General features: G+C 35.1%; 1 protein-coding gene across 3 annotated transcripts in view; it reads right to left on the bottom strand.

Annotated features, from left to right (window-relative positions):
- Nucleotides 1-27,647, bottom strand: part of LOC106878508 (short transient receptor potential channel 7) — a 651,584-nt gene that overhangs the window by 133,252 nt on the left and 490,685 nt on the right. For all 3 annotated transcript variants that reach the window (XM_089348483.1, XM_089348479.1, XM_089348484.1), the window contains exon 2: nt 7,774-7,886. In XM_089348483.1, coding sequence (XP_089204609.1) covers nt 7,774-7,886 — 113 coding nt within the window. The remainder of the gene's footprint in view (nt 1-7,773; nt 7,887-27,647) is intronic.

Here is a 27,647-nt window from a genome sequence, read left to right as displayed (position 1 = left end):
AATAGAATATCAATTAGCTGTTCATGAAATACCACAGCATTTAGTTGCTCATGAAATACTATACGTATTAAACGCTCATAAAATACAGCGTCTCTTCGTCGTTTTTAAAATGCTATATCTTTTAGATGTTCTAAATTCTTAGTGACGCTCAATAAAAATTACACTTGGTTGAAGCGGTCGAGTAAGACTTCAATTTCTGAGTTATCATAACTGCGAAAGATCATGTTTTACTCCTCCATGCATGTATGTATGTATGAATGACATTTTCAGAGTTCTCTCCCTTGATACGTTTTAGATAAATATTCACTAACACTGATTACTTTTCTTCTTATTACGCTTCTAATTGATTACAACTTATTTCCTGCTTAACACCTTAACTATGTTGGCCGTTATGAACGTTTAATAAGTATAGTATTTCATGAGCAAGTAAATGCTGCAGTATTTCATAAACAGCTAAATGATACGTTCTCTATGAAGCAGGCACTCTCAGTAAATTTTCCAATATAAGGGTATCCATGCATCTATCTATCTATCTATCTATCTATCTATCTATCTATCTATCTATTCAATCTGTCTTCTTACGTAATATGCAAACATACACATACGTACACTTACACACATATAGTTACGTAATTTTATATAAATAATGTATATGTGTATATACATATATCAAATAATGTATTAGATGTTACCTAAATATATATATATATATATATATATATATATATATATATATATATATATATATCTATATATATATATATATAGAAGCATATTGTATATATGCATATATATATAATCACATTATATATATATATCTATATAAATATATACATATATATACGCGCACGTGCACACATACACAGTCATATGAACGAAATTTATATTTATTTTGGATAGTGAGTGTACACACGAGTGTGTGTTTACGTGTTTCTATAAATTTCTATGTATATGAAGATTTGCGCGTGCGGTTTTCGCGTTTGCGCGCGCGCACCCAAGTGTGTATACCGCAGGGAAAGAGTATCACGTTACACCATTCGGAGTCGATTTATAATTCAATATACGTGTTCGTGCTTTATCAGTAATGAATAAAAACAGCTCCTGCCACGGGGGAATGTCTAGTATTAAAACAAGAGTTATATATTTCAAAAGTCGAGTTATTCAGTTTCCTTGTTACATAAGAAAATCTAATACAAACTGCAGGCATAATTGTGTGGCTTATCAGATCGCTTCTCAACCGCGGGAATCCGGGTTTTTCCTTCACATACGCGCCAAGTTGGTCAAGTGACTTCTGCTTCTGCAGTAGTCTCAGTTTGACCAACGCCGTATAAATTACGGTCCATAGAATATGTTCAGAAGCCTGTCTGTCTGTCTATCTATCTGCCAGTCTATCTGTCTGTCTGTCTGTCTCTCTCTCTCTCTCTCTCTCTCTGTGTCTCCCTGCCTGCCTTCCTGTCAGTCTATCGATCAAGCAATCTGTCTGCTTGTATAAATATATATATACATACATTCATTTATGTATGCTAGCACGCATGTGCACCCACACACATTCATAAGTGTGTATCTTTGCGTGGGTGTGTATTTATAAGTGTATGCGTCTATAAATTTGTGCAAAGAACATGTATATATTGTTCGTGTCTATGTTTATATCGTGTCAAATATGCAACTCAGAGATTCGATGAACAGAGATCGATTTTATAAATACCGGTCTCAAATAGCTACCATAACCACTGGTGTTACGTTTACAGTAGGAAAAAAGTAAACTAACTTGAATATTACACACATTTTCGGTTGTCAATTATGTTGCGCAGTTCACAAAAACAGTGGCAACTCAGTGCTTATGGATATACTCCGTAGTAAAGTTTAGTATGAAAAATAAACACTGCTAGTGCACCAGTGATTCATGTAACAGAAATAAAAGAAGAAAATGTCTCTAATAATCAAGTACGTTTAACTGATTTAGTTATAAGCGTAACAGCAGTAGTTTTAAATACAATTTAAGAGTGGTAGTAACGCAGAGGGATTTGATTGTTGATAAATAAACTAGAAATGAGCAACGAGCTTGTATAATAAACATGACAGACGTTTACAAGTATCTCATGTATCCAGGTAATTTACATAAGGAAAAAAATTACGAAAGCACTGACGGCTCAAAACCTATGAATACGCATATACACTCCATTGTAAAGTTTAATTTAAAAGCCTTACATAAGTTTTAAGTATTCTCAAATATACGATTGTGGTTGCAAAAATAACGTAAAAGAAGTAAATAGCTCATATAACTACTTTTGAAGCTGTGTCATTTTGGTATGATCATACGAATTATAAACACCTTTTCGTGCAAGAGAGAGAGAGAGAGAGAGAGAGAGAGAGAGAGAGAGAGAGAGAGAGAGAGGGAGAGAGAGAGAGAGAGAGAGAGAGAGAGAGAGGGAGAGAGAGAGAGAGAGAGAGAGAGAGAGAGAGAGAGAGAGAAAGAGTGATAGTGATAGTGTATGTGTATCGAATATCCTAAAACAGAGTGAAAATATATACTTTTTGAAAACAAATTGAAGATTGGAATAAACAAGATTTTGCACGAACTGAAGTTTTTAATATCAAACAAGCACAATTTAGAATTTTACTTATAAAAAATGATTGTAATTCTGAATCGGTTTATAGCTTTGCTTGAAGACTTAAAAACATTAAAAAAGACAAAGAAAGGCGTGTTTTGATCAAAGTGTATTCAGATTTCTAACAAGATTAAACATGTCACTGAAATATTAGGTTTTGTGAAACATGAAATGAAGCATTTCAATGAATCAATGAGCACCATATTATTTATTTTGAATTGAACACTAACCAGGACCTAGCAGAAAGCTAAATATGAAGGCGGCGAGCTGGCAGAGTGGTTAGCGCGCCAGGCGAAATGCTTAGCGGTATTTCGTCTGCCGTTACGCTCTGAGTTCAAATTCCGCCGAGGTCGACTTTGCCTTTCATCCTTTCGGGGTCGATAAATTAAGTACCAGTTACGCACTGGGGTCGATGTAATCGACTTAATTCCTTTGTTTGTCCTTGTTTGTCCCCTCTATGTTTAGCCTTTTGTGGGCAATAAAAAAATAAGAAAGCTAAATATGAGAGTGTGAGCGAGTGATTCAGGGAGAGAGAGAGAGAGAGAGAGAGAGCAACGCACGCACACACACACACACACACACACACACACACACTTGGTTTTAAATGCCTAACTGACAATCTGATAAAGCTAGAGTTGTCAGAAAAAAAAATCAATCAGTAAATGCAATCTGTAAGCGGAACAGTAAAAATATGTAAAACTTTTCTCAAGGTCAAAATCCAAATTTATTTTTTATTGTCCACGTTTCAACGATGGAGCTTTGTATCTTTGTTAGAAAAATAGAAAAGTGCACACGGACATAGGTATTTAGATATTCGTTATCCATGGCAGTATCTACTATTATAAAGCTCTACACTTATCCGTAGGGACAGAACAAGATTAGTAAAATTACAGAGAAAAATAATGAATTAACGAAATTTCAAAACAGAAAACAAATGCTTTCTTTTATTTTCGTTGATAAAGAAATACAAGTGAAGAGGGAATTTGTAATTACAATATGTATTAGCAAATAACGGAATTGGGAGGAAAATAGTGTTTCTCTTTGTAAAGTGTAGACAATAATAAATTTTCCATAAAGCGAAATTATAATTTATTAAAATGTTGTGAACGTTTGGTGAAAAAATTGGTGATTTGTGAAAAGTAAATAATGGGAAACAACATGTCAAAATTTTTATCTCATTGATATTATATCATGTTAAATATAACCGCACTTCTATTTTCATTTCATTGCAAGAACAAGCTTACTGATAACAGAAAAAAATATGTATTCAAATACAATACAAAACCGCATTTACAAATTTCTTTTAAGATTATATTATTTACATTTATAGATCAGAGTTCAGAGTTTCACAGAAAATCTGAAAACAACGTTTGATAGACGTCATTGAAAATAATTGTTCTCTGTTTTTGCGATTATCAGAAAAGACAAAAAAAAAAAAACTGCCATGAATTGACTGGTAGGATCAATCACTATTGTGGACAAACATAGATTTATGTTATTCATCTAACATTAATCTTTCGATCTGGTTTGGTAAAATACTTGATTTTGTTTAGAAATTAAACGTTATATCATACATTCTTTAGTTTTTATATACATCATGCTTTCGTCAGTTTTTTCAGCATTTTAGGCCATTATGAAAGAATTGGTCCCAGTAAGATTGGTTGTATTTTAAACGCAACATGGAGAGAAACAAATTTAATGGCAATTAGTAATTATATTCGGAAGAATATCTTCAGTTTTGTTCTAGTTGTTAAACCCAGGATAAATTCTGATTAATAAAACCCACGATAGAAGACGTTCAAGCCGTGATCATTGCGTCTTTTGTTCAGAGACAGTATGCCTCTGTAGTAGCTCTTCTCTTTTATTCAGATCATCTGGTCTGTTGTTCGAAACGTCTGTTATCGGGAAAATCTCACCTATTATTCGGAACATCACATCTATTATTCAGAACATCACGTTAGTTATTTGGAACACTTCGTCTGTTACTCGGAACACTTCGTCAGTTATTCGGAACACTTCGTCAGTTATTCGGAATATCTCGTCAGTTATTCGGATCAACTCGTCTGTTATTCACTTAACCTTATCTATTATTCAGATAATCTCGTCTGTTATTCAGAACATCACTCTTGATATTCGAATCATCTCATCTTTTATTCGCTTATCCCTTATTGTTGTTATTTAATCCTTGGACAATATTATCGAGCAGATTATAGCGATCAACAAGATTCCAGGTTTGACCATCATGTCATAATTTTTTATATCTAAGACTGCATTTTCCAGAGACACGCTCTCTTTTCAAAAAAAAAAAAAAAAATCTGTTTATGCGGGAGGGACATTTAGATGCTATTTCTAGCAAGTAATAGTGGCTCAATCACTGTTATGCTTTCAGATTGTTTTATAAATGACTTCCTGGATCTCGGCCCATTTGAAGATTTAGAGAGAAATCGCATTCTTCTTCTTCATCATCTGAATCTTTTTCTTTTTTCTCTTCAGACTCCTTCTCTTCTCCTCTTCATTCTCCTCCTCCCCTTCATTCTCCACCTCCTCTTCCCCATCCTCTTCTTAATCCTCCTTCTCTTAATCCTCCTTCTCTTAATCCTCCTTCTCTTAATCCTCCTTCTCCTCCTTCCCTTCATTCTCCACCTCCTCTTCCCCTCCTCCTGTTAATCCTCCTTCTTTATATCCTCCGCTCTCCTCTTCATTCTCTTCCTTCTCCTCCCCCTCCTTTTCATTCTCCCCTTCTCTTCATTCTCCTCCTCCCCTTCATTATCCTCCTCCCCTTCATTATCCGCTTCTCTTCATTCTCTTTTCCTTTCTCCTTCTCTTCATCTCCTCCTCCCCTTATCTTCATCCTCCCCATCCTCTTCATTCTCCCCTTCTTTTCATTCTCCTCCTCCTCCTCACCATCGTTAACCATCACGTCAACCATTACTGTCACTAACATCCCATTTACACATACTAAACGATCACTATTACCACCACTACCACCACAACCACCTCGACCTCACCTCCACCATCCTCACCCTCACCATCACCATCACCATCTCAACCATTCCCATCACTCTCGTTTGCACATTGGAACAAATCTGATATAGATATTGATCACATTTAAAACATTTCGTTTATGCACATATCCTCTGATGTTTCTACTCAGCAGAAAGAATTTATCAACATCATATCCGTTAATGTATGCGCATAAATTAGAAGCATCAAACGGTTCAATGCTTTACTAAGTGGCTGACAGCATGAGATTTGCTGAAGCAGAAATGGTTATAGCAATAGTTCTGTGGCCATTAGTCTCACTAGAAACTTATCATGTCGCTGAATGATGCTACAATAGCTAACGTGTACACACACACACACGCGCGCGCGCGCGCATATATGTGTATGGCCTAATGTTGATAGTGTTGCACTGACGATTACTAGTCCGTGAGTTCGATTCCCAGAACGAGCAGTGTGTTGTGTTCTTGAGCAAAACACTTCATTTCCCGTTGCACCAGTCCACCCAGCTTTAAGTGGGTAACCCTACAACGGAATGGTCTACTGAACGTTGGTCTGCTCGCTAAACCAACGGAGTGGCATCATTCGAATGCTAAGACAATGTGAAGCGCATTGTGACTAGTCATGTATAACACCCGCTAATCTGTTCACTAGCGTGGTGCTGTGATATACCAATGCTTTCGCATTCTCTTTTTTCTTTATTGTTGTTGCATTGCATTTAATGATTTGGTTTCTCAGTTTCTACGTTTTGCTTATAGAGAGTTAAGCCACCTTTGCATACTTAGAGATACATAAATAAGAAATAAATGCGTGTCTCCGTGAAACAGATTTGCTTCCCAACCACAAGCCTTTGGGGGCCAGTCCCACTGCATGGCATTTTTGGTAATTGTCTTTCACTATAGTCCTGGCACGACCAATGCTTTGTGAAGACTATGTGGAAGCTCGTAGTGTATACATACATACATACATATATATATATATATATATATATATATATATATATATATATATATATATATATATATATATATATGTTGCCTGTCTCGTTTCTCTATTTGTTTCTTTCGTTGTTCGAAAAAAAGTTCGTTGTCCATGTTTTTGTTTTATATATTCTTGTTTCTCATTTTGTCCACGTTTTTTTTTGACGTCCTGTATTCATATATGCATGTATATATATATACATATATATGTAGGTATGTACATATATGTATGTATATATGCATATATATATATATATATATATATATATATATATATATATATATATATATATTATTATATGATCGAACGCCACACATCCATTTCCAAGTATATATATATATATATATATATATATATATATATATATATATATATATATGTATATATATATATATATATATATATATATATATATATATATATATATATATATATATATATACAGTCAACAGATGAGATACAGCTATTCTCAGTAAAGAAAACAGCAGCAGTGAAATGATTCGAGCTTAGACTCCGATGTCTTTAACACCCAATTCCCTCCGCTTCAATTTTCTCTGCCGTTTGTACTCTGTGTAAGTTTGTTTGTCTATCTATCTATCTATCTATACAAACATACATACATACAAACAAACATACATACTTAAATATTTATCCTATGAAAAGCTCAGTCTTTGTTTTCTTTCTGGTTGCATGTACACACACACACACACACACACACACACACACACACACACACACACACACACACACACACACACACACACACACACACACATATTGTATATCAAACCCAAGTTGTTATATTTCATTTGTTAATCCGCATAATTGCCCCTCTGTATGTGTGCGTGTGCGTGTGTGTGTGTGTGTGTGTGTGTGTGTGTGTGTGTGTGTGCGTGCGTGCGCGCGTTTCGAGATTCCATGATCATAACCTTTCTTACATTCCAAACCATTAAAAAAGAATCATTGCTTGTGGAGGCAATTTAATTCCGAGAACAATTGTTAGAAAACAATCGTTAACTACGAAAATGATTAAATAATTGTATTATTGATCAATTAAAATCGATAATAAGTTATTCTTTAGAGATTGAGCTTAACTGAGACCGGAATATGGCAACGGTGAATCAGATCAAAGAATGATTAGCGTATAATGTCTGTGAATAATAATAAGAGAATTCTTACTCACCGAACGTCCAACACCATTAGACTTCTCGCCGAAATTCAGTCTCCCCGTAGATCGCTTTTCACGTGTTGATTTTGACGGCATGATATTATCAAAATTATCAACCCGTTGCCTGCCTGCAAAGAGAATATGGTGGTTAATAACTTCATTATAATGAATAGAAGGTGTACAATATTTTGACAGCAATATTTGTTTATATTTACACTGTCGTTTCGTATAGCAATTTGCATCAGTTCAAAGTAGTTAGAAAGTTGCAATTGATTGCGAAAAAATCATCAAAACTCCATTGGGATGACAAATATTTGTAACACAAATAAGCTCTACACTCAACCACATCATTACTTACAAACCTGATACAATGAATAAATGATTAGTCCATCAAGATTCAACAACAAAACACCCCTGACACACCATTGCCTTTTAAATAAGCAACGTTTTCGACTCTATTTCCTATTTATAAAGAAAGAAAGAAGATAAATAAAACAAATCATTAAAACAACCCAAAATTATCACTGTTGAATTATTTCCGAGATCTCCAACTTCTCTGTACGAAACAATAACGAGATATTTCGTGTCTATAAATATCATGAAATGATATTCATAGCGAGTAAAAACCATAGCCAGGAGAAACAGGTGGCGGGGTATCAGCAAGCATAAAGTTGGTGATTTTGGATTTGTTTGTATTTCGTGAGGAGAAGCGGAATATGATTGGATTTGACTGGCAAATATATACAAAAATATTTTCATAAAATGCTTTTTTAATTCTCTCTCTCAGAATCTCTCGGACGATGAGACAATGCTGAAAATTTTATTCTTCTCTTTATAGCGTACGAACTTAACAAGACACACGATGTACCGCAAGGATTAGGTTTTTCGCCTGTATTTCTTAGCATATATTCATATACAGTTTAACTAAACCGAAAGAAACACATAGACACAGTCATCTCCACACGTGGCATCCACATTTATTTCATTTCATCATTACGTAAATATCAATGTACAGCTACGGCAATCAGACCTAAACACAGGAATAGTAAATGTCCTGGTTCTACTTAGTCCATTTCTCACCTTTGATGTAACTCAGTAGGCATACGGAAAATGTCAGGACAACAGAGAGAATGATACGATCAATTACTGAATGTCGAGAGTCGTAGTATTGACATTAATTTAATGGAAATCAAAGCGGCGAGCTGGTAGAGTCGTTAGCACGACGGGCGAAATGCTTAGCAGTATATCGTCTGCCGCTACATTCTGAGTTCAAATTCCGCCGAGGTCGACTGCCTTTCATCCTTTCGATGTCGATAAATTAAGTACCAGTTGCGTACTGGGGTCGATCTAATCGCCTGTCCCTCTCTCCCAAAATTTCGGGCCTTGTGCCTAGAGTAGAAACTTTACTTTAGTTGAAATCAAGGCGGCGAGCTGGCAGAAACGTTAGCAAGCCGGGCGAAATGCTTCGCGGTATTTCGTCTGCCGCTTAGTTTTGAGTTCAAATTCCGCCGAGGTCGACTCTGCCTTATATCCTTTCGATGTCGATAAATTAAGTACCAGTGAAATATTGGGGTTGATGTAATCGACTAGTCCCCGCTCCACAAAAGTTTAAGGGCTTGTCCCTTCAGTAGAAAGGATTAATTTAGTGGAAATTATCTGTAGCACTGGAATCGTGGATCGAGCCTGGTCATTCCACTGATAATCTACGTGTGTTGAATCTGCTTCACCAATGATAACAACAACAAAAACTACAACAGCAAAACCCACACTTCAACCAAAAGCAGAACCAATATCTCTACTATAACCAAATGCAGTGGAGGCGCAATGACCCAGTGGTTAGGGCAGCGGACTCGCAGTCATAGGATCGCGGTTTCGATTCTCAGACTGGGCATTGTGAGTGTTTATTGAGCGAAAACACCTAAAGCTCTACGAGGCTCTGGCAGGGGATTGTGGCGAACCCTGCTGTACTCTTTCACCACAACTTTTTCTCACTCTTACTTCCTGTTTCTGTTGTGCCTGTAATTCAAAGGGTCCGCCTTGTCACACTGTGTCACGCTGAATATCCCCGAGAACTACGTTAAGAGTACACGTGTCTGTGGAGTGCTCAGCCACTTGCACGTTAATTTCACGAGCAGGCTGTTCCGTCGATCGGATCAACTGGAACCCTCGACGTCGTAAGCCGCGGAGTGCCAACAACAACCAAATGCAAGACCCATATCTCAAGCACAACGAACAGCAAAAGCTATATCTCCACCATAATAAACAGCACCCCGCCCCCACCAACGGCAGCGCACCTCCAACACCAGCGCCACACTAATACTAAAAGCAGTATTCGTGACCAACAAAAGAAACGCCCCCCCCCCCCCAACGCGAGCACCAACAAAAACAAATCACGAATTTTCAGGAAATGGAAAAAAAACAACGCTTAAATACTCTCCTATCGGGCATTTAACTAATTAACAAAACATCCAATCAGCAGAGAATGTTTTAGTTAAAAATTCAATCTTCAATCTGCTGCTTCAGCAAAAGATAACGACAGCTATTTTTCTACATTTTCCTACCGCTAAAAAAAAAAAAAAAAAAAAAAAAATTCAAAATACGAATAAACGACTATTTATTGTTACTGTTTTGCCAGCTTTAACCATGGAGTCTATAAATGTTATGCACGCCATAAAATTGCAAATACAATCCCTACATAAAATAAACCGTTATGAATATTAACAAATATTTAAATCTGTTATCTTGCAAAAGTGCTGTAAATTATATTTTTAGTGTCGACAATTTCAAGTAAATATAATTTAAACATACACTGTGTTATAGCGATTTTCATTACTAAGAAATCTGCAATTTATGCTAGTTGATGCAGTTTACAAGCTAGGAGATCATGACTATGTATATGAACAAGAGAGAAAAAATATTTACAATCCGTTGTTTTTTTTCTATGGAGACCAATTTGCATTTATTTGAATAACAATCTATGTATATGCATACACACAAACATACACATGTATATATATTATGTATATATTTGTATATGCACAGTGTATTTGTTTATTTGTGTGTGCATGTTTATGGATATATATATATATAGGCGCAGGAGTGGTGGTATGGTAAGTAGCTTGCTTACCAGTCACATGGTCCCGGGTTCAGTCCCACTACGTGGCACCTTGGGTAAGTGTCTTCTACTATAGCTACGAGTCGACCAAAGCCTTGTGAATGAATTTGATAGATGGAAACTGGCAGAAGCATGTCGTATATATATTTCTTTATTACCCACAGGGGGCTAAACACAGAAGGAACAAACAAGAACAGACAAAGGGATTAAGTCAATTACATCGATCCAGTGCGCAACTGGTACTTAATTTAACGACCCCGAAAGGATGAAAGGTCGATCGCGGTGGAATTTGAACTCAGAACGTAACGGCAGACGAAATACCACTAAGCATTTCACCCGGCGTGCTAACGATTCTGCCAGCTCGCCGCCGTGTATATGTATATGTATATATATATATATATATATATATGTATATATATATATATATATATATTTGTGTGTCTGTGTTTGTAACCCATCCGTCGCTTGACAAGCGATGTTGGTGTGTTTACATCCCCATAACTTAGCGGTTCAGCCAAAGAGATCAATAGAATAAGTTCTAAGCTTACAAAGAATAAGTCCTGGGGTCGATTTGCTCGACTAAAGGCCGTGCTCTAGCATGGCCGCAGTCAAATGACTGAAATAAATAAAAGAATAAAAGAGTATATATATTTATATATATTTGAATGAAGGACTCTCCCGTCGAAGCATTCAGCTCTTGTTTATAGCAATCAAATGTTCGTGCCGCACATCTGCTCATTCTCTCCATCAAATTGACGTTGTCTGAACAGGTAGTATACCGCGTACCACACGTCAAGTGTCGAAGTGTCTTGGAATTGAAACCAGATCGCTAGATCACTAGATCACTACACACACACACACACACACACACACACACATATATAAGAGGTCATTTGACTGTGGTCATGCTGGAGCATCGCATGAAAGGATATTAGTCTAACAAACCGATCCCAGGACTTATTCTTTGTAACCCTAGTACTTATCCATCGGCTCTTTTGCCGAATCGCTAAGTTAGGGGGCCATAAGCACACCACCATCAGTTGTCAAGCGATGGTGGGTCGACAAACACATACACACACGCACAAATACACACAGACACAGACACACACACACACACACACACACACACACACACACACACACACATATATATATATATATATATATATATATATATATATATATATTATACACGTGAAAGTGATAACAGCCTTTACTGTTTAATACTGTTACTACGTGTATCCTTTCCGAGATTTAAAAACAGCTACTTTATATATATATATATATATATATATATATATATATATATATATATATATCTCATTGCTATTATGCAAAAGTGTCGTAAGTCCAAAACGTTGCTTTTTCAGAAAACGAAAATATAGCTTCACCATTCCTTAGCAAAACTGTTGTCCTACACTTTGACAATTTTTGATATCTTGGCATCTGAAGCAGCAGGAGATACGATAGCTTTACCAAAATAAACGGCTATTGCAAGCAAAAATAAATATTGAAAGAACGCATTTGACCAAATTTGGACATACAATTATTTAACATAATAGCAACGAGATATATAATCACACGTATATATTTTATTGGCAGTCTAGTTTTCATTTCTAGCGTTGAAATCAGAGATTTGACAAGGAGTTGAGTTTCAATATCAAAATTGCCTTAAAACATTTTATAAAAAAGTATTTTCATGAACTTATAAATCAACTTAATATATTTTTTTTAGAAATACAAAAAACAATTTTAATAAAAGATAAATAAAGGCTGCAGAGTTCATGATTCGCACACGTTACACTAGAAGCGATGTCCATAGTTAGAGTAATTGCTGTTTTAAAGATCAAATAAGCTATTAAAATATTCGATTTGAAATCTACCATCGTAAATGTCACCCAATTGTGAGATGTTGCAGATTTATTTTTTCCAAATTAATAATAAATAAATTCATAACAGAAAATGAAATCAGATTATAGGTGTCTCATTATAATATAATACGAGGGGTGCTGAAATGTCCCTGACTGTTAGGGTGTCGCGAAAGGCATGGTTGGAGGTCCGGTCTTCCGAGTTCTTTTATAGGGCTTAAAAAAATTGAAGGACCGCTGCTATAAGTGTGAATCTGAGAGGGAATTATGCTGAGTAGAATCATAATTAACTGATTCTCCGGCATTTTCTTTTCCCCAAAGCCAGGAACATTTCAGTACCCCCCTGTAGAGTTATATCTATTTTGGCATGTGATTTCTTAGTAGTAAACAAACTACATCGATGTATAAACTTTTCTCACCATTAAAGCACTTATAGATTTATATTTATTGTTATTTTGCCGAAAGTAACTCCAATCAAGATTCATTTACCATCTTGTTTTTGTTTTGTTATTTCTGCATGGCCAACTAGATAGACACCGGAAAACTCCAGCTAAGACGCTCATTGGGCCAGTCTCCCCGCCCATCCTGAAATCTATCTATCTATTCTTTTATTCTTTTACTTGTTTCTGTCATTTGACTGCGGCCATGCGGGAGCACCACCATAACAAATCGATCTCTAGTACATATATTTCGTCTGGTACTTATTCTAATCGACCCCAGGATTTATAAGGCCTAATACTTATTCCATCGGTTCTTTTGCCGAACCACTAAGTTACAGGGACATAAACACACCAACATCGGTTGTCAAGCAATGACGGTGGGACAAACAGACACAAACACAAATATATATACACATACAAACACACACATATATACATACATACAAACATATATATATATATATATATATATATATATATATATATATATATATATATATATCACGGGCTTCCTTCAGTTTCCGTTTACCAAATCCTCTCACAAGGAACCATGTATTGGGAAGAAATCTTCTTACCACATAGCCACGCCTGCATATATATGTACGTATAATCTGTGATAATAGTATAAGCTAGTAAATGAAGTAAATTCCTTTTCGGATATGTTTAGGGATTTTGAGAGACATAGGTGTCGCTGTAGTGACATTAAACGGCAAACCTTATGATGAGGCATGACACAGCAGTGCTTCATGTTACTTTCTGTTTAGACGCGAGGCTTGGTCTTCTTTGCACATTACATCGCCAAACATATACAACCACATTCATATAGAGACAAAAGCAACCAAGCACACAATAGGTGCAAACAACCACACCCGCATACCCCACAAGCAAATAAGCACAACTACTCAAATATTGACGCACACATACGTGCAACTAATACACAAATATTAACGCACATATACGTGCAGCTAAATACAAAGTCACACAACCACAGACACATGCACGCAAACTGACATTTACACACATTCACAAACACCTTGGATAATAGGAATCTGAAGATAAATATTTTAAGAAGTATCTGTTTATTTTAGAAATAAGATTTAATCGGGGAAGCAAATACACATTGATATATCTTACTTTATTTTCAAAACCAGCTTAATATCAAACAATTCTTATAATTTCTCATAATTCTTTGAAAGGTTATTATCAAGTAGAACCGACACACTATTATCTTTCAAATAGTAATGTCTTGTCTTAGAAGTAAATTTTAAGTTTCAAATCTGAGAACACTTATTACTACATCGTAAGTTGGTATTCATTATCTTTATATTTTGTTCATCTTTTATAAATGTTTTAAATACCTAAATGTGCCATATTAGAGAAAATAAAAAAACGAAACCACTGAATTTTCTCATATCATTTGATCAACATTTTCACTTTTTTCTTCTCCTTTGGCTTCTTAGAAACTTTCAGTCGTTGAATATGACATTTATCATATTTATCGCGATGCAATCGCAATTCGTAACATCCAGAGAACTAGTATACAAATAGCGATAGAAAGAAAACAAGCTTTGAAAGGTTGGTGATTTCCCCAATCACATAGAGAAGCAGTGGGACTAGAGTTTAAATAACTAACACGTAAACTAATCTTGGTTTCAAATTTTGGCACAAAGCCAAGTTCGGCAGAGGGGTTCAGTCGATTAAACTGACCATAGTGCTCAAATAGTACTCATTATATCGACCCCGAAAGGATGAAAAGCAAAGAGGACTTCGGTGGAATTTGAACTCAGAACATAAAGATGGACGATATACCGGCTGGCGTTTTGCTCGGCGTGCTAACGTTTCTGCCAGCTTGCCGCTTTCTTAATAATAATTTCTACTAAAAGCACAAGACCTGAAGTTTTAGGGGAAGGGACTAGTCGATTACATCGACCCCAGTATTTCACTGGTACTTACTTTACTGACCCCAAAAGGAAGAAAAGCAAAGTCGACCTCGGCGGAATTTGATCTCAGATCGTAAAGAAGGACGGAAATGCCTCTAAGCATTTCGTCTAGCGTGCTAACGATTATACCAGCTTGCTGCCTTTTTATTAATGATAATATCACCTTTACTCGCAGAAAAGTCATACAAACATACTATAGTGACGCAGCACTTAAAAGAAGATACTTCCGTAAATTGAAACCAAACACCTACAGTTACACGAAAAAATCACCGTCAAGACTGGTACGAAAATTATCGCTGCATATTGATCTTCTTGAGGTAATATATTTCCTTAATGTGCAAATATTAAGTAGCTAGGTCATCATAAAATAAAATAAAATGGGGTGAATGAGCCGTAAATGTTCTCCACAACTTACGTGTAATAATATGCTTGATTAGTATATCATGCTCAGTGTCTATGTCCGCCTACGCATATTAGAAAATTCTGCAGAAGTTATCTGCTGTTGCACACAAACGCGCTCTCTTGGACGAGATTTATCTTTCGTGTGATGCTACAGAAACAGGGTTTAAGTATGAAGCCTACATACACCTAAGATTCTAGAATTTGATTATTTCAGAGTGTTAGCTACATAATGATTGCATATTGAGTTACCATTCTATCTCCCTGTGCTGTTCAAGAACGAACAAGTAATGCCAATTAGCGCAGTTATTTAATTATTCTATAACTACTTTGACAGAATTTCGCCCATGACTTTAAACACCAGAGAGGACATCCAAAGCAATTTCCTCCTTCGTCTCCATTTCTATCAACGAAACGACAAACGGATGATATATTTATTATCCATTCATCATTCGCTTCTCAAGAGATTGTTTGATCGAGACACAGATAGTTCACTATTGATAAATCTCAGCCGCTTCATTCTTGCATCGCACTAGAAGCGGAAATGTGAGGTTAGAGAGATGGGATGTCTGATAAAACATGGCTAGGAGTGATAGCGTGCTATATGCTGACTTGGCCTACCTCTTTCATCACTTATACATTAGAATCAAGTGTTGAAACGCTACAAGAATTTGCAGACTGCTCATTCACTTATTTTTAAACTCGGTAATGTTCAGTCAACTCGTTGTCATTATGTCAATCAATATAAATAAATCATCATCATCATCATCATCATCATCATCATCATCATCATCATCATCATCGTCGTCGTTGTTTAAGGAGGCGAGGTGCCAGGATTGTTAGAGAGTCTGACAAAAATGCTTAGCGGCCAATATATTTCGTCCCTTTACGTTCTGAATTGAAGTCCCGCCGAGGTCGACTTTGCCCATCGTCTTTTCAAGGTCGATGAAATAAGTACCAACCGAGTACTAGGTTCAATGTAATCGATTAGCCTCCTTCTCCAGACTTTCAGGCCTTGAGCCTATCGTAAAAAGGATTATTATTGTTATTGTTGTATACTATATGTACTTTCGTCTCATTCCCACTCCCCTCCTTTTCTTTCCGTCACTGTTTATATAAACACCTATACAAATTGTAAACTACCCTTATAATGTCTTTCATCATTTGATATTCTTGTGACAGATAAAATAACTTCTTATTAGCTTTAGTAGCAGAAACACGAAACGTGAGAGTCCAAGACCAACGTGAATTAGATGCTGTAAGAGGATCGAATTAAGTCTTTCACAGTACTGAATTTCGGAGTTTTCGTTTCTGAATATTAATTCTTCAAGAGACACAATTGCTTTTTTATCCAGTTAGGCTTCATAGAATATGTAACAGACATATAACAAGTCAGTTTTATCAGCTTTTTCAAACCTTTGACTTTATACTAAAATGACAAATTTTCTTCCTTCTTGGGTCTATCCATGCATGTGATTTTTTTATATCAGCTATAAGTCTGGCGAAAGATACTGAACGAAACCAACATTCCCTGTACTAAATCTACGTACACTAGAAACTATTTTCGATTGAATGAGAATATCCTTACTATGAGAAGACAAACACTCTCTAAAATTGTTCAAAATCTAGAAAATAGCAAAAAGATCTAGAAATATCAATAATAATATCGGCTAATCCAAATTGTTGCAAAGTTCATACAATACAGGAACAAATAGATCTTATGTTTAAAGTTAATTGGGGAAACCATGAACACGTTTTGATCGTATTAAATCACGTCAGCAATTGTCATTAAAGTTTATCCAGTTCCGCTAGCATGTCTAAGAAATAATCTGTATGTATATATATATATATATATATATATATATATATATATATATATATATATATATATACAGATTCGTCATGCCTGATCGCTAGCCACTAAACTCTTTTCTGTTTTCTCTCCCTGTTTATTTCTGTGTTCCTTTCTGTCGAAGAGCGTAGGCTCGAAATATAAAAGACTTTCTCACTTCCTGAGCGTTAAACTTATACATCTGTTTGTTGTTTACACACCCGTTTTCGTCTTTTGTTTTTCTTTTTTTGTAAATGCTTACACTATATATATGCGCGCGCGCGCATACAGAGAAAGAGACAGCCTGATTACTAATGTTGAATATACACAGTAGGGCTAAAAGAAAATATCTCAAGGGAGAATTCTGCATACTAAATACAAATTACCATAGAATAGCATATATATATATATATATATATATATATATATATATATATATATATATATATATATATATATATATATATATATATATATAAAATAGTTGTAGTAAGCTGAAAAACGTCAATAAACCAATATTATTTTTGAAATTAGAAAAGCACTTTCCCCTTTAGATGTGTTTAAATATATTTGCAGGCCTGTGTCATTTGCTAATCAAAGCCATTTCAACTACGTCACCGGCTTTCCAATGCATTTCGAAAACCAATTTCACTTCTGCTATTACAAATTTTACGCTTAATGCTTACAATAATAAAAATATCGATTTCCATTTCTTTATGTGTGAAAAATTTAACATATGTAAAACTTTATAGTATTAGAACATGGAAGCCAATTGCAGTAGAACAGAAAATTTAAGTTTGAAGACAATAACAGGTTTTTTGTGGCATATTTCTGCATATTTTACAGTAACGAAATAAAGATATAACTTAATAATTTGATAAAATAAACGAAATATAACATAATTTAAAGAGATTCGTTTTCGGAAAATCATTTTTGAGTGAAAGTTGCCGATTTCAAAGCAGTAAACAATATAATTACATAAAAACAAGGGGTGAGCTGTCTACGAGTCCAAGAACTGAAGGTGAAAGCTAAACGAATCTTCTGCTGTTGTTGCTTAGCACCAGGTCAGCTGTCCTCTAGCATATACAAGATCAAAGGTATTCAAGCCGTATGTTATTTTCAGACATAGTAAAACTACATCATATAATGATTTGTGGGATATTGAGCTGCAATTTGCAGCGCACTCATTGGACTGTAAAATTCTTTGTCAAGAGAGTAGCTGACAACGTTGGGGTAAGTTGTGTCGAATGCCTGCCAACCGTGACCTCATCTTTTCAGATACTTTTCCTTTTAATCATATTCATGGCTTTTCCTGATGAAGATACGTCGCATCTTTTACGACCGATCGACTTTACGACGATTGTCAGCAATAATAAATAATCCAGTTGAAATCTAATGGGTTTAATTTCTTAGAAATTAACCCGTCTACGGATGATGTCAGATAAAAAACGCTTCCCCTAGGTTTGGTTATCGATTAACATTGTGTTGGATGACAGGATGACTATCCTGTCGCAGAGACATCGAAACAACCTCGTATTTGTTTATAAAACGACTGATACAAGATAAATTTTGAATTCTAATTATAATTTCAGCTTGAGATAGATCTTGCAATATATTTCTCGTGAAAAAAAGGCGGAGAGCTGACGCGGAATCATTAACAAGCCGAACTGCTTAGCGGTATTTTTTCTGGTTCATCATGTTCCGAGTAGAAATTCCGCCGAGATCGAGTTTGCGTTTTATTCTTTCAAGGTCGATAAAATAAGTATCAGTTGAGCACTGGGGTCGATGTAATTGACGATCCTCCTGCTCCTCAAATTGCTGGCCTTGTAACAACATTCGAAACCAGTATATTCCTCGGGAATTCTTATTTCTTTACTGCCCACAAGGAGCTACACACAGAGGGGACAAACAAGGACAGACAAAGGGATTAAGTCGATTATATCGACCCCAGTGCGTAACTGGTACTTATTTAATTGACCCTGAAAGGATGAAAGGCAAAGTCGACCTCGGCGGAATTTGAACTCAGAACGTAGCGGCAGACGAAATACTGCAAAGCATTTCGCCCGGCGTGCTAACGTTTCTGCCAGCTCACCGCCTTAAATTTCTCGGGAATTCTGTCTTGAAGATTATGTTAGAGAAGAATTTGATTTACTAATGTAAAACCACCTTAACAATGGGGAAGCCTACCTCTTACTTCACGGCATTCACAAATATATAAAATGACAATCGATAATATGGATTTACGGAGAATAATTGACATGAAATACATTGTTATATTTTATTCTAATCAGGAAGAAAAATTTTCCATTAAAACAAAAATTTCTAATATTCCAGAAAATGAAATTATGTTTCCTTGTTGAAAATTATTGAAAAAATAAAGTTTACAGAGTTTAAAATTAGAAATATAGTTTAAAAGTGACTTTAAAACACTTGAGTCATGACGTATTGAAGTGGTTTTAAGAGAAGCAGATAAAGCGTAACAGCATTTCTGCTGTTGTCAGTTTAATCTGACCGATTAAATAAACTATAAAGAATAAAATAAATGTATTGCTTGAAAGTTCGGGAGAGAAAAAAAATGAAGAATGAAAACCACTCAAATTCTAATCAAAAGATTCTCATGTAAACATCTAAAGTTGTTAAAAGACGAGGAAACACATAAAAACATATGGTCGCCTAGATTTGTTGAGATGAGAAGATAAACAGAAAACTAAAAAAATCTAAGCAAGGTTAATAAATCGGTCAGAAACGAACGGTTTCCTTTTCTTTCATTCCGCATGCATGTAAGGACGCAAAATAATATAATTAGATAAAACCATCCAGATATATATGAAAGTTAAAGAATAATTTCTTTTAACGATGAAGATAAAGAAGTTTGCATTTAAATCATGTTTACTATCGGCGATGTTTGAAGAGGTAATTAGCAAGGGAGATAAAGCGATTATAGTTTCTATTCCGAAGAAGTGCATTCACAAATGAAATGTTTGAAAATATTTTCTTTTCTGTTTTCCTTTGCAAGTGATTTTTCCCACAAGGAAACGGAAGTGTTTACACACACACACACACACACACACACACACACACACACACACACACACACACACACACACATACACACACACACGCACACACACACACACATGCATATTTATATATATATGGTTGTGTAGTTAAGAAGCATGGTTTCGGGTTCAGTCAGACTGCTTGGCACTTTGGGCAATTGTCTTCTTATAAAACCCTGACTGATCATGAGTGAACTTAGTAGACGGAGGTTGGGTGAAAATCCGTTGTCTATCTATCTATCTATCTATCTATCTATCTATCTATCTATCTATCTCATTTCTTTATTGCCCACAAGGGGATAAACATAGAGGGGACAAACAAAGACAGACAAAGGGATTAAGTAGATTACATCGACCTCAGTGCGTAACTGGTACTTAATTTATCGACCCCGAAAGGATGAAAGGCAAAGTTGACCTCGGCGGAATTTGAACTCAAAACGTAACGGCAGACGAAATACCGCTAAGAATTTCACACGGCGTGCTAACGTTTCTGCCAGCTCGCCGCCTTATCTATCTATCTATCTATCTATCTATCTATCTATCTATCTATCTATCTATCTATCTACGAAGGGGTTCTGTAAAGCTCCCGGCATTAAGCATATCGCGGAAGGCCTGGTCGGTGTCTCACTCTTATGAGTTCTTTCACAAGAACTGAAGGACCGCTGCAAAAACTGTGTGAATCTGAGAGAGGAAGAATATGTTGAATAAAATCATAATTAACTGATACTCCTGTATTTTCTTTTACCCAAAGCCAGGAACTTTCACATATATATATATATAGCTTACTTAATGTGGATTTAATGTAAGAAAGCCATACTCCCAGAGACCTCTTCAAATGGAGCAACTCGTATAGTGTTAATAATTACAGAAGTATCAGAAGCAGTCAAAAACTGCCCAGCACTTGAGGTGGATCTGATAGATGACGTGGTTTCTGTGCGTCGTCTATAGCAGGTTTCTACTGTGACGACTCTAGCCAAACTTCGCCCCTTCTGATACAGAAAAATATTTTTCGTCTGTTGTTGAGACATCTGTACTTTTTTTTATCAGCAGCATACATTTTTTCCAGACGAATATCGCAGTATTATGCCTTCCTTACGTATCATGGATTCCTTTTGCGAGGGGTTAGTTGGTACTTGATTGTCGCTTCCATTTTTGGTTTCAGTCAATAGCTGTAAAGGTGTGAAGAATCTATTGTTATTATTAAAATGTAAGGCGGAACCATCCTCCATTTCTGAATTATAGCAGTCAAAATAGCTGAAAATATACACAAAAAGCACAGGTGCCTGTACACAACTTTCTTTAATACCGTTTGTATATAGGATTGCAGCTGTCGATTATCTATCATCAGTTACTAAGACACACATATGTGTATATACGAAGAGCTTTCTTACAATTTCTTCCCAACAAATTTCACGCATTCAGTAGAATCGAATCTAGAACCACTTGGTTGTGACGTAAAAATCTAGTAAAATCTTCTTAAATATACGTCCCAATCGTTAATTTGAATATGACGTTGATTAATTAGTTTGATAAAGACATTTCGCTAACTTCTATTAATGAGCTCGAAGTTATATTATTTCTACCTGAATTCGCACGAAGAAACTAATGACCTGCAATGATTACGGCAAAATTCTGTTTGACAGTTGAACAAATATCGTCCTACTTTAAGATTTCTAATCAACCATTAATTCACTAATAGATAAGAGTGAAAGTTTCAAAAGGACCATAGACATTGAAGAACACGTCCTAGTCACCTGTAATACCTTATCAGGAATTACTGTCATCGTATGATAAGAATTGAATATTCATTAGGGTCAGTTTGAAATATAATGTGACTATAAAGACTCAAATTGCAATTAATCATCGATTTTATGCTTTATACCATTTTATTAGTCTTTATTTCTTAGTAATTTCTCTACGAAAACGTTATGATGAAGCACTGAAATATTTCTTACTCACCCACGCGAGAAACGTAATGACTCTTCGGATTAAAAACAAAAGATCTACTAGAAAATATATATCATTGTATACGATTATGCTAACACAAAATTAATCGGGGTGTATGATTGCATATCGTTGATGAATTCCTCAAAAATAATTCTTAACCAGCCGTACTTCGCCCAAAATAATATTGCCAGGTTAGTTGTAGTTGATTGAAATAAATTACTTAAATTTATAGACAGCTTACATGAAAGAAAAAGCGCAAGCTGAAACAATAATAACTTGAAATTTGTTCATAAGCTTTTGACTTCTACGTAGCTGGTATGTAATTAATCATTGTACGATGAGAATCATACTGACTGCTGTACGGTCTCTTTTAATGCTTGCTATCAGGACCAAAATACCAAGCAGATATACAAGTTCTAATGTCAATATAGGATCCGTCTCAGTGAACAGAAAACAGGCTTTCAAATACCGAGTGCTAAAAACCTCTTGTCCCACACCTTTAGCAGTGTAGAGAGTCATTGATTCGGGAAAAGTTAGCTCTCTTTGAACCGATACGTAAAATAAACTCTTCACAAATGCTTGTCATTGAAAAAAGGAATCCGAGAAGGCGCAGACATGGCTGTGTGGTAAGAAATTTTCTCAAGAAATGTTCTTCTCTTCGGATTAAGTTTCACTACGTGGCAACTTGAACAAGCGTGTTTACTACAACTCCTTGTCCAGTGCCGGATCGATCCCAAAATCAAATCAGTTCATGTCAGTAACGAGGCCAAACATCCCTGAAAGTTTCATCCGAACCTATCCAGCGGTTCTTGAGATATCTTGTCCACGTACAAACAAACAAACAAACAAACATACGCGACTAACAACAATACCTCCACCTTCGCTAAGGCGGAGGTAATAAATTGGTTGTACTTCTACAGTACACAAATTATTTTAACAATTCTTTAAATACAGTTCCTAATAATGTTCAGTTATAAGAATATAAGTTTTTTTAAACAACGAATGGCTACGAGGGGCCATACGAGTGCAATAGGGACCAAAAGGGGCCATTACAACAACAGCAACAACAAAAATAATGGTTAAGAAGCACAAGCCTAAGCAATGGAGGCACAGAAAAATGAACATCACGTCTACAAACGAAGTTATTAAGTCATTTTAGATTTTCTGCTAATATCTGAAGTCTGACAGAAAGTAAATAGCAATATTGAAATTCGCTAAAATCACAAATCATTTCTTCATACATCATTCTCTTTGCTATGTTCTTCCAGCTGTAAATATGGACTCTTTCATTAAAATTCATTGTAAACCGTCTAATTTTGTTTGCTTTTGCAGTTTCAAAAAACTAAAGTTTACACTGGAGCAGTAAAATCTATGGATCTCAGTCGATTTCAACGATAAGAATTCACTTCTTTGATTCATCTGAATTACCAGCTGGTTGTATTAACGTGTAAGCGGCTAACATAAGACCCAGGTAGACTTGATGTAACACAAAGATGGATCTTACAATTACATCGTTGCAATTATGCAAAAGTGTTGCAAGTCCAAAACGTTGCTTTTTCAGAAAACGAAAAGATAGTTTCACCATTCCATAGCAAAACTGTTGTACTACACTTCGACAAGTTTTGATATCTTGGCATCTGAAGCAGCAGGAGATACGATAATTTGACCAAAAGAACCGGCTATTGCAAACAAAAATAAATATTGAAAAGCAAAAAAAAAAAAAACGCATTTGGTCAAATTTGGACATACAACGGTTTAACATAATAGTAACGATATGTACAGTCCATCCAAAAATTATCCACTTAATTTCCGCCAAATCACTTTTACTCACAATATAGAAATTGATCTGAAGCAACGATACAAGACATTTGCCAAAGATGCCAGCCAGTAGAATCGAACTCAAGCTTTCAGCTATTTATCATATTTCGTCCATATATTGGAACAAGAAACATAAAGAAACCTTTACTTTTGGAACTTTCTCCTGTTTATTTATAAACCGTTTTTTTTTTTGTAGAAGCCCCAAGAAAATTAAACATAGTAGGAAAAGATGAAGGAATACCAACAGCTTTGAAGTAGTTTTATAGAACATTAATAAAGCCTTCCACCAAATACATTTTATTATGTTTCTCTTGTGTGTATGTTATATGATAACAAATTCAACGAGATTCGAATTCGAGCACTTGTTTCCATTCTAACTTAATATATTTTCACTTCCTTTGTAAACAGTCTTTTTTTAGAATATTCTTATTTGATGTTTATTTTCTTGTTATTTTTTCTATTTTCTTCCACTTAGATAACCTTTCACAATAAAGACTCCAAGATCTGATTTCATAAATGTTTTCTACCAGTCACTTGAGTTTAATGACCAATTCTAATATAGTGCCCACTACCATTCGATGTATCAATATCTACAAGTATATGTTTGCTCTGACTAAAAATGTCTATCTAGTATACATATACATACGCACACATATTCTTACACACACGCATGCACGCATACTAATACATGTATCATTCTTTGACAAGATTAGTGTTGAAAGTAGCTTCGGAATTTTGGTCTACTTAGCCTTCATCAAAGTGTGCGATGGAGGCTAAGCAGGCCGAATCTTCGAAGTCACTGTTGGCACTATTCTGGTAATATACATATATTCTACATGAAATATTAAGTAATCAGTTTAATGTAAACTTGTATAAATTCGCCATACGCAAACACACACACACACACACACACACACATCACACATGTTACACACACATCTCTCTCTCACACTCTATCTATGTACATATATATGTGTGTGTGTGTTTGTGTGTGTGAAGGCGTGTGGCTTAGTGGTCAGGGCATTCGACTCACGGTCGAAAGGTCGTGAGTTTAATTCCCGGCGACGCGTTGTATCCTTGAGCAAAACACTATATTTCACGTTGCTCCAGTTCAGTCAGCTTGCAAAAATGAGTAGTACCTATATTTCAAAGGGCCAGCCTTGTCACACTCTGTATCTCCTTGAGAACTACGTTAAGTGTCTGTAGAGTACTCAGCCACTTGCACATTAATTTCACGGCCAAGCTGTTCCGTTGATCGTATCAGCTGGGACCCTCGTCGTCGTAACCGACGGAGTGCTCCTGTATATATATATATATATATATATATACAGAAAGATACAGTTGACAATTCAATGATTTATATAATTATATAACATAATATACTATAAATATAAAATGATATAATATAATGTAAAAAAGCCATTCACAATCCAAAAGAGCCAACACTTTGTTTCGACTGATACACATTATTAGATTTATACACTATTCAATTCACTTTTATATGTCTCATTAGAGCAATGATTCAAAGATAGACGAAATTCCATGTGAAAGGACTGCTGATTAGACAATTTTTGTAATAATAGAAATAATAATACTATTACAGAGAATGATATAGCTAAAAATTGTGATTGTAGATATAAGGATAAATGCTATTTTAATTATGTTTGTTTACAGAACAACATTGTACATAAATGTAGTGTTGATTCGGAACGAGAAAATTATTTTTACATAGGGTCAACGGAAATTTTTATTAAAGAACGGATTGCAAACCATGACCATATGTGTGTTTGTATGTGTGCGTGTGTGTGTGTATGTTTGTGTGTGTATACACACACACACATATATACCCATATATATATATATATATATATATATATATATATATATATATATATACACAGAAATATATATATATATATATATATATATGTATGTATGTATATATATATATATATATATATATATATATATATATATATACATATATACATACACACACACACGTACACACACACACACACACACACACACACACACACACATATATATATACATATAAGTACCCACACACGCGTGTATTCATATGGTGATATGAATAAATGTCTCTAGAGGATGTGGCTTAAAATCCCACGGGCAGACTTCGACTTACTTTATCCAATATTCATAGATTATTATATTTATAACGTTAAACGTTTCGAATTCCTCTGGTAAACAAAATAACCGAATTAGATGTATGTATGTATGTATGTATGTATGTATGTATGTATGTATGCTTGCGTGTGTGTGTATGTATGTATGTATTCGTTATTAGTTGACTAAACAATTATGCTGTGAAAGATACATATTAATAATATTCAATAGTTTCGTAGCAGCAAGATATCATTTACTAAATCTGCATCTTACTGAAGTTATGTAGCTATGTCATATAATCTGGTGTGTGAATGATAATACTGTTGATTTATGCAGTTATTTAAACCATATTGATATCTCTTAGATAATGTTATTTTAAATAAATAAGATAAAACGATGAAATGACGTGAAAAATGGAACTGAAATGAACAGAGTCAAATTAGCAAAAACTAACACGAGGGGGTACTGAAGAGTTCCTGGCTTTAAGGGTTTCGTGAAAGGCCTAGTTGGAGGCCCAACCTTCCGAGTTTTTTTTACAGGGCTTCGAAAAACTGAAGTACCGCTGCAATAAGTGTGTGAATCTGAGAGGGGGAATATGTTAAGTAAAATCATAGTTAACTGATTCTCCTGCATTTTCCTTTACTCGTAGCCTGGAACTTTTCAGTACCCCCTCGTATATTTTTAAAATCAAAACAAAGCAATATATATCACAAGGCGTCTGTTACCGAACCCCCGTCCGCTACATCTGCTGCATTCATTACACTGAGTCTGGCAAAAGGTAAATTTTGATGCCAATGTCCATCATTAAATGTTGATATGAACATATTTCTACAAGTTGATGCTTTAGTAATCGATGATAAGTCAACTGTGGGGGATCTCTCCAATCATCTTTGGTACCATAATGAAACACAAGGTACCGAAAACTAGTTGGAGAAAACCCCAAGCTGAAACAGACCGCTCCTTCCAACTGTTTTAAACACCTCTTTGCTTCCGATTGTCCAGTTCAATCCGTATAAAATATATAAACATTATTATGTGTTGTAAAATGTCAAGAAGCAATATTACCCAATCTGAAAATGGATTATTTGTAAAATATAATTTGAATAGCTCATTTGGTCAATTATTGTCGAAGTAGTATGAAACAACAGCAAATAATTATATTAAAATGTACGTGATATTCATTAAATCACCAGGATATTCTTTGTAAACCTTGATTTTGCAACAATGGTACAGTTTTTCCTGTTGTCAAGTACTGTAACAGAAGGACGCATATGAATTCACACAGTTCCAGAGTGCATATATATATATATATATATATATATATATATATATATATATATAT

Source organism: Octopus bimaculoides, chromosome 1 (genome assembly GCF_046866305.1).
Source record: "Octopus bimaculoides isolate indiv1 chromosome 1, ASM4686630v1, whole genome shotgun sequence".
In the NCBI taxonomy this organism is placed as follows: domain Eukaryota; kingdom Metazoa; phylum Mollusca; class Cephalopoda; order Octopoda; family Octopodidae; genus Octopus; species Octopus bimaculoides.
The sequence above is the reverse complement of the archived record's forward strand: the minus strand, read 5'-3'. Positions and strand labels throughout refer to the sequence as shown.